The 24,033-nt window shown below is 43.4% G+C and overlaps 1 protein-coding gene across 1 annotated transcript; it reads left to right on the forward strand.

Annotated features, from left to right (window-relative positions):
• Nucleotides 1-6,055: 6,055 nt before the first annotated feature.
• Nucleotides 6,056-16,907, forward strand: LOC134497118 (immunoglobulin alpha-2 heavy chain-like; the record flags this gene model as incomplete). The annotated part of the gene is made up of 3 exons (XM_063302829.1): nucleotides 6,056-6,068; nucleotides 8,261-8,569; nucleotides 16,609-16,907. Coding segments are annotated over exons 1-3 (621 nt in total), but the record flags the coding sequence as incomplete, so codon positions are not given.
• Between the last annotated feature and the right edge of the window lie 7,126 nt (nucleotides 16,908-24,033).

The raw sequence follows: 24,033 nt of genomic DNA on the forward strand, positions 1-24,033 counted from the left end.
CTTATTCACAGCAAAGGCAAGGGACAGGAGGTGCTGGTAGAACTTCGGCAACATACTACAAATAGAATCATACAACTTTTGTGAACCACATCTACAAAGCATGTCCTCCTATTGCCACCTTCCTGGATCACTCAGCTTTCAATAAGACACAATTAATTGGAAATGTTCCCATCAACCTTTTTCAGCTCCTTCATTAGAAAAATCAGGGAACTTGATAGAGGAAAGCTCCAATGATTTAGAAAACAATCATGAAACTGATTAGGGACAATTCCAGTAGAGAACTCCAAATGGATAAAATGGGATTTAGCAGATGTTGGTATCTGGCTATGCAATTACTGAATGCAACTGATATAATCCCCTTCTTGGCTTGTAATTAACCGCATATATTGTTCCTTTTGTCGGAGGGAGAAAAAAAAAATCCTTTGAACAATTTTCTTCTCTATGCTTCCTCTTTTGTCCTGCCGTTGTGATCTCTACTGTCTCTACTTTCATAGCTATTTATTAATGTGATTTTAATTTAAACGTCAAAAATCATTGACCTTTTGAAATTTCTCAAATGTATTAAGGCTTTACCTTAATTTACTTTTACCTTTATTATTTTCCTTATGTTTCATGTTTAACGTGCCAGTTAAAGAGCAAAAATTCACATCAGTGCTGAGGTGCAAAATTCAGGGTAACTACTAGATGGTAAAGAGCAGATAGGATGTTCTCCTGCTTTTGCCGCCATTAAATGCCTGACCAGTTATTTTGCAGGTCAGAGAGGATAGCCCTGATGGCAGAGAAGGGGAACAGGCAGCAACACAGACATACTTACAGAGGAAGTTCATCACCCAGTTTCTTAGAAGGAGCTTCATTAAAGGTGTATTGGAAATATATATTTAAGATATGAGAAACAATCCCACCAATCAGGACTTTTCCAGGTTGGTACCACTCATGTGGAACAGGAAAGGACTCATTAATAGAGCACTTCCTGGTGTCTGGTTTACCTCTCCCATAAGGCAGAAGAAGTGCAAGTATTGTTAACGCAAACATCTGACTCCAAATCTCTCTAGATGGAAGCACTTTTGGGGCCATCTGTCGGTTGAGAGCTGATCCTTGCAAACGTAAGCAAGCTACATCATCTGGCAACCAACTCCGTAAGTGTAGCACAGAAAAGGAAGCATCGTTAAGGACAGCACAGCTTTGAAAGTGCCCCTCAGACTTCTAGCAACGTGGTGATAAGGAAATCATTAGCTAAATGGGTTGAGGAAAGCTACAGTATTCAATGAGACAGAACTCTGTCTTCTTCCTGGTCCTCTCCCAGCTTGGAATTTTGCAAAATAAAGGTTTTATAGCTCCTTGCAAGATTGCTTATGGATTGCATTTTTGACGCTGTCTAGAAGTCCCTTGGGTGAACCCATTACAGAGAACAAATGGCCTCAGATAATTGCAGGGAAGATAATTACTACTACTGCAATACTGGGTCTCTTTGCAGCAGAAAAGGGAGTAAACATTTTTTTTTTCCTTTCATGTATGTTTAGAGAAACACATGGAAGTTGATTTCATGATGATGCAATGAGATGATTGAGCTGAAATGACTCAGATGACCTTTGCAGAGGAAAACTCTCAGAATATGATTTTCCTCAAACTCCATTTTGGTAGAATAATCCCTGGGAAGCACGTCCCCTTTGCACTAGCTCAGGTTTGGACAACAGTCAACCAAACCCTGCAACACCAACATCAACATACTGAAGATGATGAATTTAGTTTCAGTCAAGAGTGTCTGATAACTTCCTAGCCAAGAAAGCGGCTATGAAGCTAATTATGAACAGAAAACCCAAGTAGGCCAGGACAAGATAGAACATGATGTTAGATCTTTCCCTGCATTCTGCTAGGATGTCTCCAGTCACTGAGCCTAAGTCAAAATCTGGGAATGGAGCAGAGGTGGCCAACTATACAACACAAATGCCTGTTTGAATGAAAGAATAGGAAAGCACGGTGGAGTTAGACAGCCTTTTTTCCAACCACTTCTTCAACTTTGATTCTGGTTTGGTGGCCATGAAAACTACAACCACATTAATGGCCTTAGCCAGTAGCCTGCCCTTGGCCTACTGCAGTTATTGACCATTTTTTCTCATTCTGCTTGAAAAGTGGTGTTTTCAGCTGCTGCCAGTAAAAATTGTGCCCAGAAATCTTTCTGTGGTGCATCATTCTGAAGGAAGTTTGGGAATGGTCCCATTAGTTTCTGTGGAATACCCCTGGGTATCTGGCCACTGATTTTCAGTGATGTTCCCATTCTGCCTAACAGAAATATCACTGCAGAGAGAAGCCCTATTCTGCTGCATGGCCAAGGCAGAAGAAACATCCAAGGTGCAGTCAATATTTCTTTGAGCCATTTCTTCTTCTGCACTAGGGCTCCCATAGACTTCTCCAGGGTGAAGGAAATGCAGGTGCACTTCAGACTTGGTAGACAGCTAAGATAATAATAATTTGAAGTTGCTCTTTATATATCATAGGCCTTTAGGTTATGGACCCATCTCTATGTCCACTCTGCATTTACCATTACATGGTAATATGAATTACAATTGCAATATTTAATATGACAAGACAAGACATCAAGTTAATTTCTTACTTTAATTTCTTACGGTCTTAGACCAGTACAAAGATAGTGTTCTGTAAAATATATGTACATAGTCTTTCTTAACATGATAGCAACTTAGGATAAAACAGGAGGATAAGCACTAAAAGAAAATTAAGATACATTTATAGACTATCTAACTAAGCTCTTCCAGTGCAATCTAAGATACAGCCTGTACTTAATAAGAATATAGATATGAAGAATGTATTAAGAATATTTTAAGTCTATAACATAAAACATGAGTATCTAAAATTACCACTATGTTTTATATATAAAAAGAAAATTTAAATGATTTACTATTATATGCAGTACATCACAGTAATTAGCCCATCAGGGTCTGATGGATCTTCATTGCTGCAGCACAGAACCTTGCTACCTGTGCTGTGATGATAGAGTTTTCATCTATAAGCAGCAATTGAGTATAGTCAGTATCTGTGTGACCTGGGTATTTACTAATCAGGGGTATGATGAGTTTGGTATGAATGTCTTTATAAAAAACGCAATGCAGAAGAACGTGGTCTACAGTTTCTACCTCTCTGGAGTCACAAGGACAAAGCCTTGCAGCCAGTGGTATTTTTTTGTATTTACCCTCCAATACCACAGAGGGGAGAGCATGACAATGAGCGAAAGAAAAGGCTCTCCGATGGCTGCAGGTTTCAAGCTGTGTGGACGTCAGGTTCATAGGGAGGTATCATATACAATCTATTTAACTCACTGAGGTGCCATATCTGGCTTTGCTAAAACCTGGAGAACCACAAGATGGAAGCAAAGAGATAAAGGTGATTATTGATTGCTATCTGTTCCAGATTTTTTCAGTACAGATACAATAGCCTTACATTTAGTTATGGTATGGTAAATGGTGTTGTAGATATGAAACCACAATGGAAGTCCTACTTCTGGGCTGAGACTGATTGATGGACTTAAGCCACCCTTCTTATAAACAGGTTTTAACTTCCACGTGAAACTCAGATGCAAATGAACTCACTGAGCTGTTTCTCCTTTAAAGAATCACAACCACACAGAAGAGCATCACAGACCCAAAGGTGCCATTGCTCTAAAGGAAGGGTGCTTTCCTTACTGCCCAATGGATCTTGCCATTCTTCTTCTTTCCTTCATAGCAGCTCCTGTGTGTGAGTGTCTTGAAGACAGAACAATGAGATAAAACAAAAGCAAGGTTGTGTACTAATTCCTGCTTTGTCATTAACTTAGATGTCCACTCCAGTGTCCAACTTGTGGAATCTGGACCAGGAACTGTGGCTCCTGGAGGATCCTTCAAATTAACTTGCACAGTTACGGGTTACTCCATCAAGAATGCATACTGGGAGTGGATCCGCCAGGCTCCAGGAAAAGGATTGGAATGGGTGGGCCAGATCGACTGGGCTGGTAGTAACTGGAGGACATACTATGCCTCATCCCTCCAAAGCCGAGCCACCTTGTCTGCCGATGCCTCCCGCAATGAGTATTATTTGTCAATGAGGTCCCTGACAGCTGCAGACTCAGCCACATATTACTGTGCACGGAGGTCACAGTGAGATGAAGCAAAGGAGGAAGTGTGCAAAAGATAGTTTTGGAGAAGATAGCTGCTTCTGGGCCTTTGCCTGAGGAAAATGTGTGCATTCACGGGGATGGACTTAGAAAACATAGTTCTTCTATCAGACTGCCATTGTCTGCAGAGGGGAAAAAGCTACTCTTTCAAGTCAACAAGAAGTATTATTAGACCTTAGAGTTACTGCTCATATTCACAACAGTATATAACATGTTTTTTTGCTTCTTCTTTCTTTTTCTTTTGTTTCCTTTTTCCTATTTGCACAGTTTTCTCAAGAACTGGCTGCAGCATCATTCTCAAGGACAAGGATTAAGTGATAAAGTGCTCTGGAGGCTGGGCTGATTACAAGTCCTGAGAGTTAATTCAACCTTCTCTCTTCCCATTCCTCCTTGGTATGTTCAGATGTACATTGGATTTCAAACCAGGACAGTATGGACATGAGATGGTAGGACTGAAAAGAATCTGATCAGTCACTGTACAGAATTCTACATCATAAGTTTCATCAGGGCTGAACTACACATTACATCTGAGACAATGAGTATCTCCTAATTCTTAAGAAATAGATATGAGTGTGTGTGTGTCTGTGTGTAATATTATATTACATTTTTATCAATTAAATGTATTAAATATTTACAAAATGAATCTTTATGGAGGGTAGTGCCCAAGAATAAATATATTGCATAAGTTGAGCAGATGGAGAATGGAACAAATTTGCTCATGTTTGAAATGCTAATGTTTTGGAGTAGATGGGTTTCTTCATTCTCGTGAGGTATCTCATACTGAATGATACAACCACAAGGTCTAATAAGAGTTATTCTAATCAATTTTCTGTTTTAAGTCTTCCAAAGTATTACATTTCTAGACAATACCTATACATGTGATGGATGCTTGTCCCTTCGCATCTTTCATCCCTTCTCATGTTGAAAAACATGATGACAAATGATGGTTGGTTATATGCCATCAAGTTGGTGCCTACTCTTAGCAACCATATAGATAAATCTTATTCAGGATAGATACAGTATCTATGGAGGACCAAGCCATTCTCTAAGACCCTTGAATCAAAATGGTAGCTTTTCTACACATAAAATGTATTAAAAGGATAATCTTTGCACAGACCATGACACTTGGAATATGTGTGCTGGATTTTACGACACCTGTCCAAAAATGTGTGGCAGGATGTGGATATACTGTATCTTTAGCCAAACCATTCCAGCTAAGATGGAAGCTGTGCTCCTATCAGGCATACCATTGAGGATAGAAAAGAGCTAAATGAAGAAGAAGAATTTATTTATTTATTTGCTTGCTTGCTTACTTGCTTTCCAGATTTCTACTCCACCACAGTGCATAGATTCTTGGTAGCTTACATTACTGAATTTATTATTTGTTTCTCATTTTTATTTTTGCAGTATCTGAGGTGGGGCTATTGGACTCATCCCATTCAGTCTGGAAACTCTGGAGAACTCCTGGAGATCAGAATCATTGTCCCCAGCCCTCTTTCCTTATCTATATAATGACATTTCTTCAGACCCTGAGCCTGATGGCTCTCTTCCACCTGCTTTGCACAGGAGGGCAGCAGTGTTTGACAAACTGGCATTCTCACTGAGACAAATAAAAATGTGGTTTCAGCTGCGAGGCTGATGATTTCCTCTGCTGCTTCAGAATTATCACTCAACAGGTCCCTGAAGAGCATCTTTTCCCAAGAGACTTTCTCATAACTCTTTCTTTAGCTCTGAGACATAATTCCTCCCCCCACTTTTTTTTTTTTTTTAAATTTGCAGACCAAGCTTGACATGTTTAAAACAGTTCCTCCCTCTTGGTTCAATACCTGTCCTCTTTGTTCATTCACAACTGTGGTTGGGGATGGCAGAAACATGCATAAAAAATATCGCTGCATGGAACGAGCAGGTACATTGGGGAAAACCTTACACAGAGACTGCTAACAGCTAAGAGAGAGAGAGAGAGAGAGAGAGAGACTGTGGCATTAGGTATTGGGGGCACTGTTTAGAAAGGTTTTGTTCTTTCCTCAGTAGCTGATTCCAGTTAATTGCAATGTGCTTCCCAGTGGGCACATATTACACCAATTTTGCAGACCCCGCATTGGCTTCTGATTAACTTCTAAGGGCAATTTAACATGCTGGCTCCAACCTATGAAATCCTTTGGCCTGGCACTAGGTGACTTTCAAGGATGCATCTCTCCACTGGAATTGGCCTGACCCCTTTGATCATGTCAGGAGAAGCAGCTGGTTGTCCCTCACTCTGGGGAGGGCAGAGGGGGTTGAGGGCTGGAGGCACTCCTTTTCCGTCATCAGAATGACCCACTGGAGTGGTCTCCTGCAAGAAGTATGTTTCATCCCAGCTCTGATCACCACCTGGAAGCTTGTGAAAATGGAACATTGCTGGAGGGTGCTTGGGGGCTAAAAACAGATGTTATCTGGAATGCATTTCTGTATTTTTCACTGTCAATTTTTGTATGTTGTATTGCCATTTATTGTTCTTTTTTTCATATTGTGAACTGCCAAGAGGCTATATAGAATTGCAGTGGGATATACATGTTCAATTGTGTCCAATTCTTGGAGACTGTCTGGACAAGTCCTTGCAGTTTTCTCAGCAAGGTTTTTTGGAAGTGGTTTGCCCTTGCCTCCTTCTTCCTAGGGCTGAGAGAGAGGGACTGGCCCAAGGTAACCCTGCTGTCTTTATGGCTGAGGCAGGACAGTTTTCTTCCAACTTTCTAGCCTGAGCTACAATCCTAGGATTTCCTGCTGGTTTCTCATTCAAGTTCTAAACAGGTCCAACCCAATTTAGCTTTTCTGGAGATAAGCTAAGATCAGCCAGGTGTTGATAATTGCTGCAGCACATTAAAAATGCAGTATCAACATGCACTTTAATTGGCCAGAGGTAGGACCAAGAATGGCCTTTTGGTTCTCAAAAATTAAACTCTTGTCTGTTAGCCAACAGTTTAAGGCATGAGTGCCGAGCCAAGCATTTGTAGGTCAACCCAATTCATGCATTCATCTAAATCATTTTATAGTTTGTTCAGTTTGGGCTGAATATGGTTGCTAAACACAGCATATTTTGTACACCACAATCTATTACTTAGAATTTTGGTTCAGCCTAGTTCATTGCAGATTCTTCCAGAATTTACAGTTAAGTGAACACTTGATTTCAAGCCAGAAGCTATTATTCAACACAAGGAATTCAAGAAATGTGGTGCAGATTTTCCTACTGAACAACTGTCTTGATTGGATCATCAGTTTTGTAGAAGATGAAGAACCCTCCTTAAGTTTTTCTCCTGAACTAACTTTTCTTCAACTTCTCTTTTAAAGGATTCTCACCTTTGATGGAAAACAGATGCAAATCTTTTGTCCATTTGGATAACTACAAGAAGAAAGAGGGGCCCAGGATCTTCAGCTAACCCAAACGCACCATTGCCCTAAAGGAAGGAGCTTCTTTTCCTGTATAACGAAACTCCCCTTCCTTTTTCTTTCTTTAGCGGCAGCTCCAGTGTGTGAGCATCTGTGATGGTTGCCTTATTCAGAAAAAACACAGACTCACCAGCCAGGGCTAAGGATATCTGGTTTATTAAGAATAGAATGCAGACACGGAGAAAGACGGGAATGAGCACATGGTGTGCGAGGTAGCCGGTAAATACCCACGGTGCGGACCTGATCCTTCCCCACCCCCCATTGTCCCAAAGTCCTGACCGACAGTGAACCCGGAGTCTCGATGGGCGATCAGGGGGCGATTCCGGAGTCTCGATGGGCGATCAGGGGGATTAGCGCTGATTACCTCTGTCCTCTTCCTGTGTCCAGAGCAGGTGTGTCCCCCGTGGTAATGCAGAGATGTCAGGGAGATAGGATGATGGCTTCCCGGGTCAGGGCAAAGGTATGGCTCCTTTGTCCTTTATCTGTATTGTCTTTCAGTGCTTATGGGATTAGCACTGATTCTTTCCTCCCCCCTCCCCTTCACCAGAACAGCATGTTCCCCGTTCTGATGTATGTATACATCGCAATGGGGGACATGACAGCATCTTGGAGATGAACAATGAAACAAACCTTTTTAAAAAATGTGAACTAATTCCTGCAATGTCATTAACCTAGGTGTCCATTGCAGTGTGGAATTCATAGAAGCTGGACCAGGAATAATTGCACCTGGGGGATCCTTCAGGTTAACATGCAGAGTCATGGGGGACTCTTTCATGGACACATACTGGCATTGGATCCGCCAGGCTCCAGGGAAAGGGTTAGAATGGGTGGACCAGATAAACTGGGACAATAGTAACTGGAGGGCAAAGTATGCCCCGTCCCACCAAACCAGAGCAACCTTGACTGCTGATGCCTCCTGCAATGAATATCATCTAATGCTGAAGTCCCTGACAGTTGCAGACTCAGCCCTGTATTACTGTCCATGTTACCCACAGTGAAACCAAGCAGAAAAGGAAGTCATCACAGAGAATGCCTTGAGATTTTCTTTTTACCCTTGAGAAATTTCAAGATGAAGGCAAGACAGTGATGGTACTATACCAGAAATGCCGAGTCAAGTAATGATTAAAATATGGTTATCCTTCCTACATTTACTACTACTAATGCTATTAATGTTCCAATGCAAAGAATTTACATGTAGAGAGCAGTAGAAAATGTGTATAAAAATATACAGAAATGTGTATAAAAATATACAGAAATGTGTATAAAAATATACAGAAATGTGTATAAAAATCTCTAACTCTAACTCATTTTCTGTATTCTGGACTGCTCTTCTGCCACTGGAATTCTCCCTGTTCCAACATCTCATCTCTACTTAAATATGGATCATGCATTCTTATTTCTTAATTCTTTTCCATAATTCATGCCAGTAGATATTCCAACCATCTGTTTGTTGTCCCCAAATCGAGATGACTGAAGAGCCTGGATGCTCTTTTTTCCTGTGAAGTATGTAAATCTAGGACATCTTTATGTTTAAAGGCATGTACAGTATATTCTCAACTGCAGCAAGATTATTGTATGCAAAAAGTTGGAAAAGCAATGAAATACCTAGAGTTGAAGGCTGGATTATAAAATTAACTGAACTCAGCTTGGTCAGAGAAAAAAAAAAGAGACAAAGATCTTTTTGAAAGACTGGAAACCTTATATGGGCTTTTTGTTGAAAGAAGAAAAGATTGAATTGATGACTTCAGGATTTCGGATTAGGATTTCGCTAAAAAAGGACAAAGAGGATGTGGAAAAGGTTAAGACGATACTTACTTGACAAAGAGAAGGGTAGAAGGCATAATTCTATGTTTTCTTTTTTCATTCCTTTTTTTTTTTACTTTCTATCTCTTTGTTCATGTTTACTGTATTGAATGAATGAATGAATGAACAAATGAATGAATATATATATATATATGTGTGTGTGTGTGTGTGTGTGCATGTATGTTCTCTCTCTGAATGCTAAACCCACAGATACAATCCCTTTTCACTCTAGAAATATTTTTTTTTTATTATCCTTTCTGACCCACACAGAAGAATGATTTCATTTACTGCACCAATCTCACATAGTAGCTACTGAAGTTGAAGCCAGAGGCTTAGTTATTAAGTTAAAAGTATATTCACGGTCAAAGATCAAAATGGCAAACACATTATAATACAGTGAGATCAAACAGAGAATAAAATTAAAAGAAATGTGAAACTTCTGGATAAAAATAAACCACCCAGCAGACGTTGTCAGTGTTAAACCCCAAATTTCTCACAACTATCGTATCTGGGAGGCTTCTGAATATTTCTAAAGATCTATCTGCTATTAAGAATAGAATGTTATCCTCATCTGATTAGCCTAATGGGAAGATTAATAACTTATAGTGCCATAGTTGACTGGATTGCTGAAAAAGGCTCTAAGGCTCTAATGCTGGGAAAGTTAGAAGGAAAGAGAAGAAGAGGATGATCAGCAGCAGGGTGGACAGACTCAGTTAGAGTGGCGATGAATGTACCATTGGAAGACCTGAAGGACCAAGTTAGGAACAGATTGTCATAGAGAAAATCTACCTATGCGGTTGCTAGCAGTAAAAATAGGAATTGATGGCACATAATCAATCAATCAATCAATCAATCAATCAATAGTTGACTGAAAGAGTAGCACAGTAGTTGTACATGCATATTGTTTCCCTTGCTCATCTAGACAGTACACAGTAAAAGCAGAAACAGACCACCTTCAATACCTACTGTATGAGATCGGTGCAGCAAACTTTTGAAAAGCCTTAGAAGGTATGACATATATGAATACATTTGCTACACAGTGAAGGGATGATTTGTCCTTTCCAAGGACAATTCAGCCAGCTGCGTCTGAAAAGGAATATCCTGATGCCTGAGGACACCGCAAAATAGTATTATGCAAATTACAGAGCATGAGGAAGCTCACTTGAAACCAGGGAAAAACTGTTATTCAAAACAGCTCTCCCAAGAGATTCAGAAGAAGTTGGGATTCATCAGTCAGAACAGAACAGTAGAGGAAAAGTATGAAGTTTTGTGGAACACCAATCTTGGCTCAGCAAGATATACACTTGCTTTTAAAATAAGAACGTTAAAAACCTAGAGGTGGAGCTTTGCTCAGAGACTGATATTGAATAGTACGTGGATGGAGGACTATATAGGAAGTCCAAGGTTATTGACTAGACTGAAGATTTGAAAAGATATTCTGGAAGAAGGCAAACTACTTCTCCAATACTGCCAAGGAAATTACATGGAGGATGAATTTCAGAGGAAAGGATCTTGAATCAAGACTGCCTTTATCATTTATATGCATGTAATGGTATGCGGGAATGACCTTGGGAGACACAACGAGACACAGCCAAGGGAATAGTCCGATAAAAATCAGCTTAGCCCACAGCAGGAATGTGGGTGGGGCAAGAGGCTCGGAAGGAACCCTCCCTAGTTTTGGGCTGTAAAGGGGATGGGGAGAGAGAAGTACTTTCAGACTTGCAAAACCCTGTTAACGTAGCCTTACAATAAAGTAGAATTAGCTCATCTGATCGTGTTTCCTGTCTGGTCCACCTTGTAAGGCTGACAATGCATGGAACAAATGTCTGGAGACTTAAAGAGGGCCTTTCAGAAGTGGATCATTCCATATGTTTCCTGAGTTTCACAAGGATGAACAGTGCTGTGGCTACAGATGTTTCCCATTTATCTAAGGATGAGATGAGAGGCTGTGCCATCTGACACAGTCATCTGACTGCCCCCAAGTACTGGTTCAATAAAGTTCTGTAGATATTTGAAGCAATGATGAAAGAATCCAGAAATACGGGCATGTCTGGACTATTTCCCAGGTGAAACAATAGGTTATGTGTCTATGAAAACACCACGTCCTTGAGCCAAAAGTGCTTTCTGGGTTTTCTCAAATCTACCCCTTTCTGATGAGTAACTCTGAATGGTTTTGCTTGGTCCTTTATCTTCAGGTTTATGCAAATATGGAGACAGTTGTTTTTTAAAACTTTGCATCCATCCTTCTACCAACAGAGAAACAACACTGTGGGTTTTTTTACAGAGTGAGAGGAACGGAAAAATGATCATTTGGCTGCAATTAGCTTTCTTTCAAACTCTCTTTAGAGGTAATCATTCCTGTTTAGGATATATAGAAGTAGGGATGGGCAACATCTGATGGCTCGGGGTTGTAAGATGATCTCCCGACCTTCAGATATGGCTGCAGTGAGGGCATTGCAGAAAGTGGCTGATCTTAATCGTTTGTCCCCTTTTCCACTGGTGGGGAGATTTAAGGCTGGAAATTGAAGTGGGGGAGCAAACTAGAAAAATTGAAAACACTTGGGTGTCCAGATGGGTGAATTTCACTGACAAACTTGCAGATGATTTTCAGACAGATTTGGGGACATCAATACCAGGAATGGAAGTGGATTGAATCTTAGTGGCTTCTCACTTCCATTGGCACCGTCAACGTTGCAAACAAAAAGCCAACACATTGGCAACTTGCCTGCCAGATTTTGACTGCAAAATCTGGGGATGTTCTAAGCCTGTATACAATTCAGAGGCATCTGATGATCACCATCACCCATGAACTGGGGGAATAAAAAGATGGCATCTGTCTGTTAAGTAATATGAAGAGATGGAATGTTATACTATTTTTTTTTTGTCCAGGTATCTGGCTGGAGGTCCAATTGCTGGAATCTAGAGATGACACAAAAAGACCTGGGGACTCCCTCCACCTCTCCTGCCAGTACTCTGGGTCCACATTCAGGAGAGATGAAATGCACTGGGTGAGACAAGCTCCTGGGAAAGGACTGGAATGGGTTGCATGGGTAGACAACACGGGTGATCAAAGCCCTGGGTACTATGCTGATTCGGTGAGAGGGCACTTCACCATCTCCAGGAGAGATGCCTCCAACATGATCTATCTGCAAATGAACTACCTCAAACCTGAAGACTCTGCTGTGTATTTCTGTGTAAGAGAGCCACCTGCATAGTGAGAAGAAGGAAGGCAAAAAACTCTTTTGCTTATGGAAACTCCACAAGGCAGTTCAGATGCAGTCTATTGAAAGGGGAAGGAAAAGACCAGACTGATAGTCCATTGCTCAGCCGGGCTGAGTCAGAAACAACAAGCTGATTTAGCTTCCTCCAGATGTGACTGATGGCCATTTCCATGTAAAGAAATGAGAGGAAATTGTTTGCAATCAAGAACTCTACACTGATGTTTCCATTTTCCTAAGTGGATCAACAAGGAGAAACTCATAGATTTGGGGAATGTGATGATGATTTGTTGTTTATTCATTCAGTCACTTCTGACTCTTTGTGACTTCATGGACCAGCCCACGCCAGAGCTTCCTGTCAGTCGTCACCAACCCCAGCTCCCCCAGGGACGAATCCATCACCTCTAGAATATCATCCATCCACCTTGCCCTTGGTTGACCCCTCTTCCTTTTGCCCTCCACTCTCCCTAGCATCAGCACCTTCTCCAGGGTGTCCTGTCTTCTCATTATGTGGCCAAAGTATTTCAGTTTTGCCTTTAATATCATTCCCTCAAGTGAGCAGTCTGGCTTTATTTCCCGGAGGATGGACTGGTTTGATCTTCTTGCAGTCCAAGGCACTCTCAGAATTTTCCTCCAACACCACAGTTCAAAAGCATCGATCTTCCTTCTCTCAGCCTTCCTTATGGTCCAGCTCTCGCAGCCATATGTTACTATGGGGAACACCATTGCTTATGTATATGGACCTTTGTTGTCAGTGTGATGTCTCTGCTCTTAACTATTTTATCGAGATTTGTCATTGCTCTTCTCCCAAGGATTAAGCATCTTCTGATTTCCTGACTACAGTCAGCATCTGCAGTAATCTTCGCACCTAGAAATACAAAGTCTTTCACTGCTTCTACATTTTCTCCCTCTATTTGCCAGTTATCAATCAAGCTGGTTGCCATAATCTTGGTTTTTTTGAGGTTTAGCTGCAAGCCAGCTTTTGCACTTTCTTCTTTCACCTTCATCATAAGGCTCCTCAGTTCCTCTTCGCTTTCAGCCATCAAAGTGGTATCATCTGCATATCTGAGATTGTTAATGTTTCTTCCAGCAATTTTAACTCCAGCCTTGGATTCCTCAAGCCCAGAATGTCGCATAATGTGTTCTGCGTACAAGTTGAATAGGTAGGGTGAGAGTATACAGCCCTGCCGTACTCCTTTCCCAATCTTAAACCAGTCCGTTGTTCCATGGTCTGTTCTTACTGTTGCTACTTGGTTGTTATACAGATTCTTCAGGAGGCAGACAAGATGACTTGGTATCCCCATACCACTAAGAACTTGCCACAATTTGTTATGGTCCACACAGTCAAAGGCTTTAGAATAGTCAATGAAACAGAAATAGATGTTTTTCTGAAACTCCCTGGCTTTTCCCATTATCCAGCGGATATTGGCAATTTGGTCCCTAGTTCCTCTGCCTTTTCTAAACCCAGCTTGTGCATCTGGCAATTCTCGCTCCATGAACTGCTGAAGTCTACCTTGCAGGAGCTTGAGCATTACCTTACTGGCATGTGAAATGAGTGCCACTGTTCGATAGTTTGAACATTCTTTAGTGTTTCCCTTTTTTGGTATGGGGATATAAGTTGATTTTTTCCAATCTGATGGCCATTCTTGTGATGAGGATAGACTAGAAAAACATGATGGTGCTTGGGAAAATTGAAGGATGTAGAAGAAAGGGAAGAGATAAGGGGGGAGGATAGAACCAAGAAGATCACTAGATTGTCTTTGGAGGAGTTTTAGGTAATAGGGGAAGAATGGTCAAGATGGTGAACCTTTGTCCATATATTTACATTTCTTTCTTTTTTTCTATTTTCTATGTTCTTCTTTTCTTCTTTTGCACCTTTCACTCTTTTTTCCCTATTTTTCTTTCTTTTAATTTGTATTAGATTTTACAATTGTAATTAAAATCCTAAATAAACATTATATATAAAAGGTTATGGTACAAACCACAGACCAAGAGGCTGAACACTTTCCTTTGATATTATATACATACACACACACACACACATATCATTTTGATTGACCAGACTGTCGCCGGACAGAGTCCTGCTGATTGCAACTTGCTTTCCATTCATCTCAAATCCTGGCTTTTCTTCTCCAGGTTGAGCCAAAGTCCTTGACTATTGGATCTTCCCATCTCTTTGGAGGTTGGCCGATAGGTCTTTTTATTATATATAAAGTGTATTTATAGATATAGATATAGATATAGATATCTTTATATACAGAGACACACATCTGATCTACTTATCTGTGCCGCATTAAATTTATAAGTGACAATGATATGGTGATAAGTGAAAAGTGACACGACTTGACAAACTTACAGGTTTTGTTTTTTCCCTGTGTTGTTCAACTGCCCGTCTTTTCTAGCAATAAAGGCAGTATTGCCACAGTTCTTTCCCTAGCCCTACCCTTTATGGAGTGCACACTCTGTTCCTTTTACTCAGGACTTAATGTCCTCTTAGGGCATTATGATCTTAGGCCCGTATGATCTTCTGTCTTCTAGCCTTTATACTTCACTAGTATAGTTCAGTTGCTCCCTTTTATTGTGTTGCTTCTCCATCACTCAGTCCTTACCAGTTTCTAGGAGGGAGAAAACAATTACTTGTTCCTGGCTACTCTGCCTCTTTGGAAGGTTTGTGAGGCTCTGCTACTCCTTGCTCAGCTGTAGTAGCTTCCAAACCTCTTTACTCACTCCACCAACTGTTTTGGTCTCACCTCCTCCACACACAACTGGTTGCTTTAGCTTTCCAACACACGTTCTTTTCTCTCTTCCCTGTGCCTTCAGCGAAGGTTCCTCTTTTGTCTCGCTGCAGTCCTGTTAAAGTCCCATAGAAACCATCCATGAGGAAGGAAAACTCAGATCAACAGCCTTGAGTCTTTCCTTCCAGAGGCCTGATGACTCTATTAGATTGTCAGAAAGAAGAAGATCACCCGTCTCCAAACCCTCCAGGCCAGTAACAGTCCCAAGTCTATTTCTGATGGGGAAATGAAAGAGCAGGTTTGCTTCCTCACTGGACCTGCTTCAATCTTCTGGAGCTCAGCCCGGGGGTCAGTATTGGTCCACAGAATCCCGTTGGCTACGGAGACAGGCAGGGAGTTACTCTGTGACCTGCAAAGATGCAATATCTCTCTTTGGAAATCACCCTTGTTGCTTAGCCTGTATCAAATTAACCCTGATTGCTTTGACAAACCATGGTAGCTTATCAATAATGGGTCAACCATCATATGCCCTGCCACTCTATCTCTCATGTAGCTGTTAATTAATTATGTACGAGTGTTTCTGCATGCTAGTTTTGAGTTTGGATTCTTGAAACACTTTTCTCAGCTGGAGTTTTTGCAGGACTATGTTTTACTTTCTCTCTTGAAAATGTGCCCCTCATAGGTATAACAACTTGAGTATATTATCTTGATGGGCTAAGGATTTGTTCGTCAGCTAAATCTCATGTGTGTAATATAGGCTCAAGGAAATGGGGAAAGTCAAAGCACTGAGCCGTATGATATCTAATGTGGCAAGACATGGTTTTACTTCCTATAAGATTAACCTGCTGCTTCATATATTTCCTAAAGATGAAAAAAAAATCTGCCTTGACTGGTGTTGGGCCTTGTTCAGCATTCGAAGACCATGTCTAAAATATCAGTTGAAGAAGCTCTAGAAGATCAAAGGAGCCCTTTGCTCTTTTATGCTGAGGGCTATGTAAATTTAGTGACAGCTTCCTGTTCAAAGCAGCCATATCATCCTGCTCTCCTGCTACACTCAAGAACAGGAAGTTTGAGTGCTTGTCTGAATGTTTTCCCATCAGTAGGAATCCTCCGATCTTTAGAGCAAGCAAAAATGACACCCTGGCTCAACCTCATGTTGTTATTAGCAGTGCTCAGAGGTATTATTTTCCCCTCCAGACAGAGGGGTTTTTCCTCCTTGTTTTGTGTTTACCTGCAGGAGGCCTTATTAAAAAATGTTTCTTTCTAGGTGTTGAATCAGAGGCCCAGTTGGTGGAGTCTGGAGGGGATGTGAGAAGACCTGGAGAGTCCCTCCGTCTCTCCTGCCAAGCCTCCGGGTTCACCTTCAGCAGCAATGACATGTACTGGGTGAGACAGGCCCCTGGAAAAGGACTGGAATGGGTGGCATACATAACTCCAGGTTCTGGTACTATTTACTCGGACAAAGTCAAGGGACGCTTCACCATCTCCAGGGACAACTCCAAAAGCCAACTCTATCTGCAAATGAACAGCCTGAAGCTGGAGGACTTGGCAGTCTATTACTGTGCAAGAGACACAGTGGGAGGAAGTGAGTCTGAAGCCTGGCAAAAACCTGCCGTTGCTCAGAGCAGCACTCCAAGTTCACCCATTAACCAGCGTTTTGAATTGGTACATTTGCATTCGTAAGAATCATACAAAAGCATCATTAAACAGTTACTCTCCTGAAAAGCATACACAAACACACACAGAGAAATGGAGATACAGAGAGAGAGAGCTGTAAGAGAGAGGCCATGAGCAAATGAAAAACCCTTGGTTACTTGCCAAACATATTTTGTATGAGAACTAGTCAAGAGGAAGTAAATCTGAAGCCAAATGGAGAAATTTCTTCATTCAAAACTGCTTCCCAGGATGATTCAGTGTGGATTTTTTAAAATGAGATTGATAATGCAGGAGAATTCTCCCGGAAATATGTTTAAAGTGTTATCCAGGACACAGCAGCATGGAAGCACAAGTTGGTTTATAGACAGGAGGCAAAGGCAGAGCTAAAGTGTGGGTGGGAGGTGACAATCTCTCATTGAAGATGTGTGCAAATGGGAGTGCAGAAGGGGCTGGTAGAGCAAGATGGTACCCCTAACCTTGTCTTTCACTTAACAGGACATCAATCGCCATTGTAACTGAGTCCATCCTCCTTGCTGCTGGTCATTGCCTTCTCTTTTCTTCCACATTTCCCAGCATTATAGACTTCTCCAGAATGCTGGGTCTTCTCATAATGTGTCCAAAGTAGGATAATTTGAACCTGGTCATTTGTGCCTCAAATGAAAACTCTGGGTTGATTTGTTAGATAAACCATTTGTTTGTTTCCTGGGCTGTCCCAGGTATTCTCAGGAGTCTTCCTCGACACCAAGTTCAAGGGCGTCAATATGCTACCTATCCTGCTTCCTTAAAGTCCAACTTTCACTCTCGTAGAGTGAGTGACATGAGGAACACCATGGTAGAGCAACAAGGCATTGGATTGGCTATAGCACATCACATACCTAGTGAGGCCAGTGGGGTGGACAATGGAGAGAATGGGGGCTTTCAAAGAACAAAAAGGCCGAATTCCATGAACAGAATTTCTTTCTTGGGACTTAATTACTTATACTGTTCCATGCATTCCCAATGTTTCAACTAACTTATCAATGTCCACATCTGCGTTCCTTCCTGTTTAATTTTTTTCTTTTCTCTCGCTGAACTGACAGTTTATTTTCCTTGGAAATGGGTTTTTGAGGACAGAGTAATTTTACTTGCCTAACTTGACACTGAAATACTTTGGCCACATAATGAGAAGACAGGACACCCTGGAGAAGATGCTGATGCTAGGGAGAGTGGAAGGCAAAAGGAAGAGGGGCCGACCAAGGGCAAGATGGATGGATGATATTCTAGAGGTGACGGACTCGTCCCTGGGGGAGCTGGGGGTGTTGACGACCGACAGGAAGCTCTGGCGTGGGCTGGTCCATGAAGTCACGAAGAGTTGGAAGCGACTAAACGAATAAACAACAACAACTTGACACCATATACTGTAGCTAAGTTTTTCCCTGGCAAGATATATTTGGGTTAAGGACTTTGCTGTTACTTTTCTAGTTTAATAGCACTCTCCTGCCTCATGCTTGATCAGTGGTCTGCAAGAACACCCAGATCCTTCTCAGAATCACTACTGCTGAGCTGGGTACCACTTAGCTTCTACCTGTGCATTTGGTTTTTCCTGCCCAAGTGCAGAACCATACGATTCTCACTACCGAACAACACTTTCTTGGATTTCCTCTGGTAGGGCCCAACGTTCAAGTCTATCCATATCCGTTTGAATCTTGAGCCTCTCTTCTGGGGTGTAAGAAATCTCTCACAGATGTGTGTCATGCACAGGCTTTATGGACATCCCATCTATTCCTTCATCTACATTCTCCTGGTCTCCTAATCTAGTCAGATTATCAAAGAAAGCAATAAGGTCTGTCTGGCATGACCTGTTTTTTAATAGATTCATTAGGGCTTCTAGTAAACACCCTGTTCATTTCTAAGTGATTGCAAACCTACTAATTAGTTATATTTTCAAATTTCCTAGGTATTGATGTCAAGCTGATTGGCTTATAGTTTCCTGGGTCTTCTTTTCCCCCTTTCTGAAACATTGGAACAATCCTGGCTCTTCTCCAGTCTTATGGCCCTTCTCTTGTGCTTCAGCATTTGAAAGAGTTATTGCTCATTTCCTTTTCCTCTTCTCTCTCTCAATCACAATTTTTGCTCATTTGGAATACTTGGCTTTCTGAGGTGATTTTTTTTTTTCTTTTGTTTGTTTGTTTGCTTATTTCCTGGCCATGGATGCTTGCTTTATTGAAGTAGAAGATTTTGGGGAGTAGGAAATGAGAAAAGTGAATAAAAATAGACATGAAAAACAGGATCCTAAAATACACTGGAGAGCCAGTTTAGTGCAGTGGTTAAGGCACCAGGCTAGAAACTGGGGAACTGGGAGTTCTAGTCCCACCTTAGACACAAATCCCGATGGGTGACCTTGGGCCAGTCAGTATCTCTTGGCCCTAGGAAGGAGGCAATGGCCAACCACTTCTGAAAAACCTTGCCAAGAAAACTGCAGGCAGTCACTAAGAATTGGACATGATTGAATGGATAAAGAAAAACAAATACACTGAGAGATATTTACCTGCCAGAAGTGGAATATTGTAAGGAATGCCTAAGACCAAATAAAAGACTCAGACTCTAAATCAAGTTTAAGCTCTGGCTTTTATTTAGAATAGAATGCACACCAGTAGAAAGCTGAGAGTGAGGGAAGCGCGCCAAAAGTTGAATTAAATAGTCTCGCGCCAAACAGCGCTCCACCCCCACACTCCCCGGGTGTGCCCCACGAGCTCCATGGAGTGACAGGCCATCAAGGCTTGATAGGTGAGAGGTCGTCCAGCCCCATTTGCCCCGGGCATCACCCTGTTTATCTTCCTGCGGGGTAATGGTCCATTACCGGGCGATTAGACCTCGATATTCCTCGAAAGCCCGGACGCGCCCTTCCGAACCTCACCCTGATCATTTCTTTGACAGTGGTATCAATGGTTGATTACCAGGCAATGAGACCTTGTTGTTCAATAGATCTCCCAAACCCATTACCTTCTTTGTCCAGTTTATCGCCCGCACCTCTCCAGTCATTGACACGCATCCGCGCTTTGTCATGCGAGCCATTACAATGTCGCAAACATTGCAACGGCGATCATGACATACCGCCCCCCTGAAGAAAATCAAGCCGAGGGCTTGGAGGGATATGCAACATGGAAGTTGTGGACTAGCTCGGGGGCCTGAATGTCACGGGCAGCGACCCACTCGGCATGGGGAAAGTGTTTCCAGCACACTAAGTATTGGAGAGAGCCATGAAGCTTGCGGGAGTTGAGAACCTCCTTGACTTCAAAGTGCTGCTGTCCATCGATCATGACGGGTGGAGGGGGGGAGCGCGTGGATGCCACCGGGAGGGGTCACTGGCTGGCTTGAGTAAGTTGCAGTGGGACACAGGGTGCAGCCACTTCAAATTATGAGGTAGATCCAAACGCACCGTGACCGGGTTCACAATTTGTGTAACCTGAAAGGGGCCAATAAATTTGGGGGCCAGTTTCTTGGAAGGCTGAAGTGACTTGATAAATTTAGTGGAGAGATAAACCAGGTCCCCTACTCGAAAAGGCGGCTGTTGGCACCTGTGCTTGTCAGCTTGAAGTTTGTATGAGGTCTGTGCCTCATTGAGATCATCCTTAATGATGGGCCAGGAGTCTGTGAGATTAGAGCCCCAATCACAGGCCCCCACTACTGGAGATGGGGGCTGTGGGAGCTCGGGAATGGGAACGAAGTCCCGACCCGACACCACCCTGAAGGGGGTTTGTCCCGTGCTTTGATGCACAGCATTATTGTATGCAACCTCCACGAAAGGGAGCAAATCCACCTGGTGGTAGTTGATGTAGGAGCGGAGGAATTGTTCAAGGGTGGCATTGAGGATCTCAGTAGATCCGTCAGTCTGGAGATGCCAGGAGGTTGACAATGCTTGCTCGGTGCCAATTAATTTCAAAAAAGCCCGCCAAAACCGTGAGGTAAATTGTGTGCCCCTATCGGTCACCAAGCGAGAGGGGCAGCTGTGAAGGCAGTACACGTGCACCAAAAAGAGCTTCGCCAGCCGTTGTGCTGATGGGATAGAGGCACAGGGGACAAAATGAGCTTGTTTGGAAAAGTAGTCTTTGACTACCCAAATGACTGTTTTCTTTTGACTGGGCGGTAAATCCATGATGAAATCCATAGAGATTTCATCCCAAGGGCGTGAAGGGTTAGCCACAGGCTGCAGCAGCCCCTGGGATTTATCAGACAGTCGCTTAGACATTGCGCAAACAGGGCAGGATGCCACATACATTTTGACATCCTTCCTCAGCGAGGGCCACCAAAATTGGCATCGGGTGAAGTGGAGGGATTTGAGGAACCCGAAATGACCAGCCTGTTTGCTGTCATGAGACCGGCTGAGGATAGTTGATCATTGCGAGTCAGGGACGTATAAACGACCCTCCACCCAGGCGAGGTCTTGTTCCATGGAAACCTTGTCAGGGTTAGCAAGGAGCCAGGGATCAGACTTTAATGCGAGGGCAAAATCTGCATGCAACCCACCCAGCAACTGTGGTTGCCTGCGGCCCGGAGTGGGCTGCGCCGGAGTCGTTTGCAAGGGGGAGAGGCTGTTCCCGAGCGCGGCTCCGGGTGACAGCGGCCAAACCCAATTGAGACTCAGAGAGCACAGTCCCCACAACATCGGAGACAGGCTCTGTGTCCTGGGGCGGTCAGGAAAGTGCATCTGCCAAAAAATTCTTCTTCCCCGGAATAAACTTCAGCTGAAAGTTAAAACGGCTGAAAAATTGAGCCCAGCGAATCTGCTTAGGGCTGAGGCGCCTGGGCATGTGGAGCACCTCGAGGTTGCGGTGGTCTGTCCAGACCTCAAAAGGGCAAGTCACCCCTTCTAAAAGGTGATGCCAAGCCTCCAGTGCCACTTTTACTGCAAATGCCTCTTTTTCCCAGACATGCCAGTGCCTTTCTGTCTCAGAAAATTTCCGGGAGAGATAGGCACAGGGCTTCAAGAGTCCAGCAGAATCCTTTTGTAATAGGATAGCCCCAATTGAAAAATCAGAGGCATCAGCCTGAACAACAAAAGGCCATTTGGGGTTGGGATAGGATAAAATTGGCTCCGCTGTAAAGAGAGCTTTCAACCGGTCGAAAGCAGCCTGACAGGCGGGAGTCCAATTGAGCACAGCCCCTGGGTTTTTTACCTTGTACATCTCCCCGATGCCTTTGGTCCGCAACAAATCAGTCAAGGGCAGGGCAATCTCTGCAAACCCTTTTGTGAAGGATCTGTAGAAATTTGCGAATCCCAGGAAACTTTGGAGCTGGCGCCAGGTGCGTGGGCGCTCCCAGCTCAAAACAGCCTGAACCTTTGCAGGATCCATTTCAATGCCCTTATCTGATATCCTGTAGCATAAGTAATCCAGGCGCGACTTATGGAATTCGCACTTGGAAAGCTTAGCATAAAGTTTAGTGTGCCAGAGCTTGGTGAGAACCTGTCTTACCAATCTTTCGTGTTCTCTCTCAGTTTTGGAGTATATCAGAACATTGTCCAGATAAACCAGTACTCCTTTAAACAAATAGTCATGCAGAACCTCATTAATTAGTTGCATGAAAACCCCCGGGGCCCCTGCAAGACCAAAAGGCAGTACTTTATACTGGAAGGAGCCCAAGGGACAGTTAAAAGCTGTTTTCCATTCGTCCCCCTCCCTGATGCAAATGCGGTAATACGCCTCGCGGAGGTCAAGTTTGGAAAAAAATGTTTCCAGTCGACAAGTGTGCCAACATGTCTTTCATGAGGGGGAGGGGGTACTTGTTTCCCAAGGAGGCTGAATTTAACCCACAATAGTCTGTACACAGTCTTAGGGTACCATCCTTCTTCTCACGGAACAGAACGGGTGCTCCAACCGGCGAGTTTGCCGGTTCGATGAAGCCCCGAGCCAGGTTTTTATCGAGGAAGTCCTGCAACGCCGCCAATTCCTTTTGTGTCATTGGGTAAATTTTTGGCTTAGGTAATGGGACATGAGGGAGCAGTTCAATGGCACAGTCCATCTTGTGATGGGGGGGGGGTAACTGGTCCGCCTCCTCCTCCCCGAAGACGTCAGCGAAGTCTGCGTATTGTTCCGGCAACCCCTCCATGGGGGAAGTGTGAACTTGAGGGTCGACAATCTCAGCCCTCCCTACAGTCAAAGTGAGGGATTTCCCCTTAGCAGGTGCCTGGTAGAACCCATCCTCAAACGTTATCGTACGGGTCCTCCAGTTAATGTAGGGATTGTGGTGAGTTAGCCAGGGGATTCCCAGAACCACTATAGGCTTGCCCATCAGGTTGACTACGAATTCTATGGTTTCCCTGTGCATGCCTATTTGTAGGGTAACATTCTCTGTACCCTGGGTGCCCCCCCCCCCGCCATGGAACCATCAAGTTGCTGGAAGATCAGCGGCTTCGGGAGAGGGAAACAGGGTAAATTTAGCGCAGCGACTAGGTTGGGGTGGATCAGGCATCTGGAACACCTGGAGTCCACCAAAGCCCCGACTTTGATGGTCTTGGAGCAGTAGCTCAGTTCAATTTTTACAGCCAGGATGGGACAGTCTGTACTCACCCTGGTGGTATTGCACCCATTCTCCACCACCTGCCCAGCGGCGCTGTTTAGGACAGGTGGAAGGCGTTTTCCACTGGCTGCTCCGGGGTGGCCAATCCATCCCCCATGAGGTAGACGTCCTCTTCTTTGTCCGGGGTTGCTAGTGCCCCTGTCAGCCATCGGGGAGGGTTGGGTGGTTTCTGCGGAGCCTTCTGCTTCAGTCTAGGTGGGCGATCCGCCGTCCTAGCCTTGTGGCATTCTGCTGCACGGTGACCTGCCTTGCCGCACTTGATGCATTGCCCACGGGCAAAGCAACATTGTCTTTCGGCATCCCATGTCGGGCCCGACTGTGGCACTGGCCCTTTCCCACTGGGAGAATGCCTGTCTCTCTTAGCCACCAGCATGAAGTTGCGCTGGGTGTGTTCAGCCTTCCCGGCAAGACAGATCCAGTCATGCAGTGAGTCCGGATTGTCTCTGTACAGCACCCATTGCAACACCTCTCAATTGAG

This window comes from Candoia aspera, chromosome 4, assembly GCF_035149785.1.
Source record: "Candoia aspera isolate rCanAsp1 chromosome 4, rCanAsp1.hap2, whole genome shotgun sequence".
Taxonomy (NCBI): domain Eukaryota; kingdom Metazoa; phylum Chordata; class Lepidosauria; order Squamata; family Boidae; genus Candoia; species Candoia aspera.